We start from the raw sequence: 9795 nt of genomic DNA on the forward strand, positions 1-9795 counted from the left end.
TCCTGCATACAAAAACCTACTTAACCCATTAATACCTGAGGCGATTCTTAAAAATGTTTTCTAAATCCTAACGTTTTTATAATTTTTTTATCAAAAAAAAAAAGTCCAAGATTTTTCAAAAATAGCAGATCTACAAGCTCATAGCGCGGCACTCGGTGCCGCACTATGAGCTTGTATATCTGCTATTTTTGAATAGCCAAAGAAATCTAAAGTGACACAGATGCGTTCTAGGTCTTAATGGGCCACCTTAATGTCTTAAATATGCTTAAAGTAGTAAAAGTAAAAGTACTCATTATGCATAATGGCCCTTTTCAGAATCATATGCTCACCATTGGGCTATAATTATAGATCATTAACCACTTAAAGGGATATTTCACTTTAAAAAATGAAATTGGGTCATTTTATCGTCCACTCAGGCTTTCGTGAGCCCCCCCAGACAGTTTTTAAGTTGCTCGATTCAGTATTCAGATATCTGATATTCATTTTATCAGACACGCCCCCTTCCTATACAAACCCATTATAACTTCAAACTCCATTTTAACCATGTTAGATTCATCAAAAACACCCGTCCTTGGTTCTGGTGACTCATCCTGCCCTCCTAATACGTGAGGGGTCGTATTTTTTCGATTACTTTTTTGCAGAAACCTCCTATATCCATATGTCTTTTTTCGTAAATTAACGCCCTACTTGATCACACTTACAGCGTCACAAGAAAACATCAAAAGTAGCAGATCCACAAGCTCGAAGCGTGGTGTGAAGTGACGTGTTTTGAGCTTGTAGATCTGCTACTTTTGCTACTTTTGAATTTGAATCCTGAAAAGGAACAGTTTTGGACATGTGAGGTTTCCACCCGACAGAAACAATATTATATAATAAATTTAAGTTAAATATTTCAAAAACGTGGGAAAAAAACATTATTTGTGGAACACAGTTCATATATTATGTGGTATTCAAAGAAAAGGGGGGAAACATCTTCCTAATCCTGGTGGTGTGGTTTTGACATCAAGAGTTCAGTAGTCTGAAGCATGATATCAGTGCGATGTTGTCATATTAATGACATATATGACCATAAAAGGGACACAGACACACACATCCACGCAGAGATTGTGAAGCAGATTGGCTGACGGGAATCTCCATATATGGGAAAGTGTTTTGACCAATCGCCGTGAGAGTTCGGGGATCGCTATATATGGGCAAGTATTTAAACCAATCAGCTTGGCAGAGTTCGAGGATCGCCACATATGGTCAATAATAGTCCAGATACATCAGCGACCCGTGGTTTTGACCCCATGATTGCATGAAGGGATGAATGAGCAACTAAATGACTTTCTTGGAAGCAGCATGCTGAGTTTGTAATATTAAACTTGAGGAACTAGAACTTCACCAGAAGCTATCCCTGGGAGTTGACATTTGGAAATTAGAACATTTTCCACACCTTTGGGGGGGAATCAGAAATAACCTATCACTGAAGTGACCTAAAGGGTGATTCTGTGCCAGGCTCGGTTGCCTGCTTCCACCCCAACCAAGCAAATGAATCTTGACTCGCTCTCCCTGGCTTTGTCTCAAATCAGCTACCTGGTGGACAATTTAACAAAGAAAAACTACACGGGCAGTCAGCAGGAAATACAGCATATTGTGAACTGGCACGGTCCTGAGGCAGACAGGCATCTACTACGCTGTCTCTTCTCCCAGGTGGATTTTAGTGACGATCGTATAAACAGTGGCAAGGATTTCCATCAAATACAGTTTCTGATCCAGGAGTGTGTGTCGCTGATCTCAAAGCCAAATCTGATCTCTACCCTCTGCTACGCCATCGACAATCCATTGTGCTACCAGAAGAGTTTGAAGCCATCGGCACATTTATTTACTCAGCTAAGTAAAATTCTTAAGTTCAGCAAGGTCCAAGAGGTGATGTTTGGCCTTTCTTTGTTGAATTCTTGCGACAGAGACCTACGAGGTTTCGCGTTGCAATTCATAAAGCAGAACCTCCCGGCTCTCCTGCAGTCGTACGTGGACAACGCAGATCTTGGCAACCGGGAAGGTGGCTTCCTGGACATTTCCATAGAGATCTTGCACCTGTTCCTCTCGCTCCTACTCTTTGGGCAGAAGGGAGCCAGCGGTGTAGACCAAGAGCAGATTGACATCTTTCTCATGACACTTTGCAAATATCTTCCCCAGGAGCGTTGTCCCGTGATGCTAGCACCACTTTTGTACCCTGAAAAACGGGACATTCTAATCAAAAGGATCCTGCCAGACTCAGGAGAGTTAGCTAAGAACATAATGATCGAGGAGGACGGTTCTCTTGCAGAGTTCATGCAGGAAGTTGGCTATGGTTTCTGTGCAAGTCTAGACGAGTGCCGAAACATAATCCTTCAGTATGGGGCGAGAGAGGTGACGGCTAGCCAGGTGGCCAGAGTTCTGGGCATGATGGCTCGCACACACTCTGGACTGGCTGATGGCATCCCACTACAGTCCATCTCTGCTCCAGGAAGCTGTATCTGGAGTGATGGGAAGGACAACAACAATGGCTCACAGGCACACACCTGGAATGTTGAAGTTCTCATTGATGTGTTTCGAGAAGTGAACCCCAATCTGAATTTCAAGGAGGTGACTTATGAGTTGGATCACCCTGGTTTCATTATCCAGGACAGTAAGGGTTTAAAGATGGTGGTCTGTGGAATCCGACGGGGTCTGGGCATGGAGGTTTTCCCTGTTGACCTCATTTATCGGCCATGGAAATATGCTGAGGGGCAGCTGTTATTCATCCAGCACTCCCTGATGAGCCCAGAGGTGTTTTCCTTCGCCGATTACCCCTGTCATACAGTGGCCATCGACATACTCAAGGCCCCACCGGAAGTCAACAATAGGGAGATTTCCGCCTGGAAGAGCCTGGACCTGGTGGAAAGTCTGTTGCGACTGTCTGAGTTCGGGCAGTATGAACAGGTCAAACAGTTGTTCAGCTTTCCCATCAAGCATTGTCCAGACATGCTCGCGCTGGCACTGCTGCAGATCTCCACCTCCTGGCACACTCTCCGCCATGAGCTCCTCTCCACCCTCATGCCCATCTTCCTGGGCAACCATCCAAACTCTTCCATCATCCTGCACTATGCCTGGTACGGACAGGGCCAGTCCCAATCCATTCGCCAGCTAATCATGCACTCAATGGCTGAGTGGTACATGAGAGGGGAGCAGTATGACCAGGCCAAGCTCTCTCGCATCCTGGATGTGACCCAGGACTTGAAGTCCCTATCCATGCTGCTGAATGGTACTAATCTTCCCTTTGTTATTGACCTTGCTGCACTTGCCTCTTGCCGTGAATACCTCAAACTTGACAAATGGCTGACTGACAAAATTAGAGAGCATGGGAAGCCCTTTTTCCAAGCCTGTGTGATGTTCCTAATGAGGCGTTGCCCATCCATTATGGGCGGCCTGGCTCCAGACAAGGACCTGCCTAAAAGAACCCAGTTGCCCCATGAGACATTGAACACAATGCTGGCCTGCTTGCAGTCTTGTGCAGGGAGTGTTTGTAATGTAATGAACAAAGTCTGTCCGCCATCACTAGGGGTGATGCCAAAGGGACGTGCTCCCATTACCAGCAGCCTCAAAGGCGTCTCTCCTGTACCGATGGCCCGTATGTCAACCATTGAGTCTCTGAACCTGCGTGGGTGCATCGGCAGCCTTTCCTCAAACCTCCCTGGTCCTCTAGGTTCGGCCACTGGCTCTGGTATTGGTTCTGGTCCGGATATGCCCGCACTAAGCAGTGACCCTTCTGACACAAGGAAGAAGAGCATACCAGGCCTGAATCCGGACACCTTTCAGCAGACTGACCTCTCTCAGGTGTGGGCAGATGCAAACCAGCACTTTAGTAAGGAGATAGAAGATGCAGCTAGCAACTATTTCCAAGGTATCTACAATCCTCCAATGTGCCCCACCATGTCTGTAGATCAGGTGGTTGAAATGCTGCAGAGGTTTAAGGATTCAGCCATCAAACAAGAGCGGGAGGTGTTCAACTGCATGTTGCACACCCTTTTTGAAGAGCACCGCTTCTTCCCTGAGTACCCAGATGAGATGCTTCACATTACCGCCTGCCTGTTCGGTAGTATTGTTGAGAAGGACCTGGTCAGCGACAAACTCCTAGCCCCGGTCCTTGGATATGTCCTTGAATGCTTGCAAAAACCTTTTGGATCCAAAATGTATCATTTCGGCATTGCTGCTCTAGATAGATTTAAAAACAAGCTAAAGGACCATTCCCAGTATTGTCAACACTTGGCCTCAATCGGTCACTTCTTGCAATTTTCCCATCATTTACAAGAGTTTATCGAGTGCGGTCGGCAGTCCAGGGATCCTCCGGGGAAGATACAGGGCTCCATCACCACCCCTGACAGCCTGTCTCTGGCCAATGTTCAATGCCGGGTCGAGTCTCGGCATCCCGGTGTGCCCAAAGCCCCACAGCAAGGTCCCCCAAGTACCCTGGTCACCACCAGTACAACTACCACCACTGCCGCCAAGACCACCATCATCACCAGGCCCACACCCAGCATCTTGAAGAAAGATCTGCCACTCTCAATGAACAAGACAAACATGGCCACAGTCCAGACCAAAATAATTGTGGAGCCTCCTGAGAATGTCCAGGAGAAGATTGCCTTCATCTTCAACAACCTATCTCAGTCAAACGTGACACACAATGCAGTGGCGCTGAAAGCAGCTGAGAATGAGGAATTCATGCCCTGGGTGGCTCAGTACCTGGTGAAGCGTGTCCTCCTTGAACCCAACTTCCACGGTCTCTACTCCAACTTCCTGGACACGCTCAGGAACCCTGAGTTTTTCAAGTTGGTCCTCACTGAGACCTATAGGCACATCAAGGTTCTATTGACCTCAGACAAGGCAGCTGCCAATTCAGCTGATCGCTCCCTGCTGAGAAACCTGGGAAACTGGCTGGGCATGATCACCCTGGCTAAAAACAAACCTATCCTCTGCCCAGGACTGGAAGTGAAGTCTCTTCTGTTGGAGGCCTATGTGAAAGGCCAGCAGGAGCTGCTATATGTGGTTCCTTTTGTGGCCAAAGTCCTGGAGTCCAGTTTGCGTAGCCTGAGCTTCAGCCCCCAGAGCCGCTGGAGCATGGACATCATGAATGTTCTGGCTGAGTTGCATCAGTTGCACAACCTCAAGTTGAACTTGAAATTTGAAATTGAACTTCTATGTAAGAACCTCTCTCTGGACATCAATGATCTCAAACCTGGCAACCTGCTGAAGGACAAGGACAAACTGAAGAGACTGGAGGACCAGCTCTCTGTACCAAAGAAGGAGGTAAAGCCTCCAGAAGAGACGCTTTCTATAGTTACTACAGTTTCCCCATCCAGCTTTGCTGCCACCACCACCACCACCACTTGTAGAACCACTGGGACCCCCACGCCACAGTTCAGTTACCATGACATCAAAGCGTATGCCCTGGCAGGCCTGGCCCCACACATCAATATCAACGTTAATATCCCCCTGCTTCAAGCCCACCCTCAGCTGAAGCAATGTGTGCGTCAGGCAGTGGAGCGGGCCGTGCAGGAGCTGGTTCATCCTGTTGTCGATCACGCCATCAGAATTGCCATGACAACCTGTGAGGAGATCGTGAGGAAGGACTGCACTCCGGACTCGGTGGACGGCATGCGCGTTGCCGTCCACGACATGATCCCCAATCTGGCCCAGATCACCTTCCGCGAGCTGCTGAACTCGAGCATCGCCACCAACCTCAAGGAGGGCTTTGCTGCTGCACTTAGGGCACCACCAACGCCCCAACTGAGCGAGATGATGGAGGAGGCTGCAGCCAGGATCGCCCAGGACAACTGTGAGCTAGCTTGCTGCTATATTCAGAAGACAGCGATGGAGAAGGCTGGCCCAGAAATGGATAAGAGACTGGCAATGGAGTTTGACAAAAGGAAGCATGCACAACAGGAGACTCGTCGTTGCCCTTCAATGTTGAATTATCAAGCTGAACGTATGCCTAAACAGATCAGACTCATGGGGGGAGGAGGAGTGGAACACAAGCAGCTGGCTGTGCATGATAACATTCAAGGCTTCCTACTCAGCAATGATCTCCCTAAACCCACTGAGTTTCTGGCTCAGGCCATGAAGCAACAGGCATTGGCCACAGATGATATGTCTCAGATCTTTGACAAGTGCATCGCAGATTTGGAGCAACACCTCCATGCCATCCCTCCAGCCCTGGCCATGAACCCCCGGACCGAGGCCCTGCATACCCTGCTGGAGACTGTGACCTTGGCCAGGAACTCCAAGGATGGAATTGCTGCTTTGGACCTGCTGCAAAAAGCAGTGAAGGGTCTTTTGAATGCCACAAATGTGTCTGACAGTGACCTGCTGCAGCACTACAGAGAGAGTCATCTGTTGGTCCTGAAAGCCCTGCACGATGAACGTGCCTATGGACCACGGTCGTGCAACAAGCAGATCACAAGGTGTCTGATCGAGTGCCATGATGATTACAAGTACAACGTGGAAGCAGTGGAGCTGCTGATCAGAAACAATCTGGTCAACATGCAGCAGTATGACCGCCACCTGGCACAGTCAATGGAGAACGGGCACGACATGGCAGTAGCGTTTGCCATGCAGTTGGTGAATGTGCTGCTGGTGGTGGATGTGCGCAATGTCAGCCACGTCACCGCGGAAGACCTCTCCCACACCATCAAGGCCCTGATGAGGAACATTGCTGACTCTAGGGCAAATGCACCTGAAGGGCGTCCCCAGCTTATGGATGTTGTTCGCTCCAACCATGAGGCCATGATCGAAGCTCATAGTGGACCCAACTTCATGATGAACTCCGGGATCTCACAGGCTTCAGAGTATGATGACCCGCCAAGACTAAAGGAGAATGCAGAGTACCTGCTGCGAGAGTGGGTCAACCAGTACCACTCTGCTGCTGCTGGCAGGGACAGCACCAAGGCCTTTTCTGCCTTTGTTGTAAAGATGCACCAACAAGGTATCCTGAAAACGGATGACCTGATTTCACGGTTCTTCCGCCGTTGTACAGAGATGTGCGTGGAGATCAGCTACCGCGCCCAGGCAGAGCAGCAGCACAACCCCGCTGCCAGTGCAGCCACCATCAGGGCCAAGTGCTACCACATTCTGGATGCTTTTGTCAGGCTCATTGCCCTGCTGGTGAAACAATCTGGAGAATCCAACAACACGGTTACTAAGATCAACCTGCTCAACAAGGTGCTGGGAATTGTGCTAGGGGTGTTGATTCAGGACCATGAAGTGCGTCAAACTGAGTTCCAGCAACTGCCTTACCATCGCATCTTTATCATGCTAATGCTGGAGCTCAATGCCCCAGAACACATCCTGGAGACCATCAACTTCCACACACTCACCGCCTTCTGTAACACCTTCCACAGCCTGCGGCCCACTAAAGTACCTGGCTTTGTCTATGCTTGGCTGGAGCTCATCTCCCACCGCATATTCATTGCCAGGATACTGGCACGCACTCCACAACAGAAGGGTTGGCCCATGTACGCTCATCTGCTTAACGCGCTCTTTAAGTACCAGGCCCCCTTCCTAAGGAATGTAGAGCTCAATAAACCAATGCAAATGCTCTATAAGGGCACCCTACGTGTCCTCCTGGTGCTGTTGCATGACTTCCCAGAGTTCCTGTGTGACTACCATTATCTGTTCTGCGACGTCATCCCGCCCAACTGCATCCAGCTCCGCAACCTCATCCTCAGTGCGTGTCCGCGCAAAATGAGGCTGCCTGACCCCTTCACACCCAACCTGAAGGTGGACATGCTGAGTGACATCAACATTTCTCCCCGTATAATCGGCAACTTCACCGGAGTCATGCCCTCCCAGTTTAAGAAGGACCTGGACTCGTATCTGAAGACACGCTCACCGGTCACCTTCCTCTCGGAGCTGCGCAGCAGCCTGCAGGTTTCACAGGACTCAGGGAACCGTTACAACATCAAGCTGATCAACGCGCTAGTGCTACACGTGGGGATGCAGGCCGTTGATCACATTAACAAAAAGGGCAGCAGCCGCTCTATGAGCTCCATCACCCACTCTGCTCACATGGACATCTTCCACCATCTGGCCGTGGAACTGGACACGGAGGGGCGCTACCTGTTCTTGAACGCAATAGCCAATCAGCTGCGCTACCCCAACAGTCACACCCACTACTTCAGCTGCACCATGCTTTTCCTGTTTGCCGAGGCGAACGCCGAAGCTATTCAGGAGCAGATCACCAGGGTTCTGTTAGAGAGGCTGATAGTGAATAGGCCACACCCCTGGGGACTCCTCATCACCTTAATTGAGTTGCTCAAGAATCCTGCCTTCAAGTTCTGGAGCCATGACTTTGTGCACTGTGCCCCCGAGATTGAAAAGCTGCTCCAGTCTGTAGCACAGTTCTGCATGGGACAGAACCAGGCCCAAGAGGTGATGGAGGGTGCTGGTGCCAGCTAGTCTGGGTCACAGCCTTTGGCTATTGGGTTGCCCCCCCCCCCCAGACACGACTCCCTGATCCCCAAACTGGAAACAACACTCATTCTAAATGTGATTAAAAAAGGCTAATGCTACTCACTTACGGCTGTGTGACATACTGAAAGCATCACTGACGCCATCAAGAATAAAGAGTTTGTTTTACTACGCTGTTCCGACTCATTTTGGATGTTCTGTGCCACATGTCGACTCTCCAAAACAGAACCGACCTCTGAGAGATGCGTCAACAGGTTTTGGCACGTCCAATTGACTGGCTTAAAACATTGCAGAGTGCCAGGTCCTTTACTTAGTTACTTTCTTACTTACTGCTCATGAATCAACGATCCCCCTGGGAATAGGCTCTATGCACAGCAGCCATATTGGAAAGAAATTGGGCGTCCTCCATACTTCCTGCACAGGTGTTACCAATGATACTAATGAAGGCTCTGTTCCATTCTGGTCAAACAGAGTCAGGGTGCTGATATTGTTGCATGTATGGATCATCACTGGAAACACTCTGCTACACCAGTGGGTCTCAAAAGTGTGGTCCAGGGACCCTCATGGTTCCTTGAGGGGGTTCCAAATGGCCCCTTACGGGTGTGTAACTTGGTTCCATTTGTACACTCTCAGAGTTATGGGGGTCCACTGTGCTACACTAAATGGATCAGAGCCTTAATTAGTATCATTGGTAAAACCTGTGAAGGAAGTAAGGAATAGGCCCAATTTCTTTCCAATGTGGCTGCTTTGCATAGAGCCTATACAGAGGGAGGGAAGAGCTAGAGCAGGTAAATGGAGAAAGAAATGAATTGGCGACACAAAAAACAAACGTCGTACAAAGGTGTCACACACCTAAAATAGCAGATCTACAAGCTTGTGAGCTTGTAGCAGAGAGTTGAAGAACAAAGTTCACGCAGGGTGGAATGGATGGAGGAAAGTGTCAGGAGTGATTTGTGAATTGTGACAGAAAGGGTACCAGCGAGAATGAGAGGGAATATATATAAGACGGTAGTGAGACCAGCCAAGCTGTACAGCTTGGAAACGGTGGCACTGACGAAAAGACAGGAGGTGCAGCTGGAGGTGGCAGAATTGAGGGTGCTATGATTCTCATTAGGAGCAATCTGGGAACCCATCGCCAAATAAAAAGGAAAGACAGCGCCCTCTGCTGTTTTTTACTTATTCATTTGGCTCTGGGCGGAGCTGAACGGACGACCCGTGCTCAGGGAAACCGGGGTTGTAAACTATGTTTTCATTCCCACTAACAATATTTCTCCACGGAACACTAACACCATTTCTCCCAAAGAACATGGATCGTTTTGTTTATAAGCC

The 9795-nt window shown here is 49.0% G+C and overlaps 1 protein-coding gene across 1 annotated transcript; it reads left to right on the forward strand.

Annotated features, from left to right (window-relative positions):
* Positions 1-1530: 1530 nt before the first annotated feature.
* Positions 1531-8454, forward strand: LOC308091621 (CCR4-NOT transcription complex subunit 1-like; the record flags this gene model as incomplete). Its single annotated transcript, XM_080437283.1, has 1 exon — positions 1531-8454. One exon carries the CDS (start codon positions 1531-1533, stop codon positions 8452-8454), a length of 6924 nt encoding a protein of 2307 aa, XP_080293409.1.
* Between the last annotated feature and the right edge of the window lie 1341 nt (positions 8455-9795).

This window comes from Gymnoscopelus braueri (genome assembly GCF_963280865.1).
Source record: "Gymnoscopelus braueri genome assembly, chromosome: 9".
NCBI classification, from domain to species: Eukaryota; Metazoa; Chordata; class Actinopteri; order Myctophiformes; family Myctophidae; genus Gymnoscopelus; species Gymnoscopelus braueri.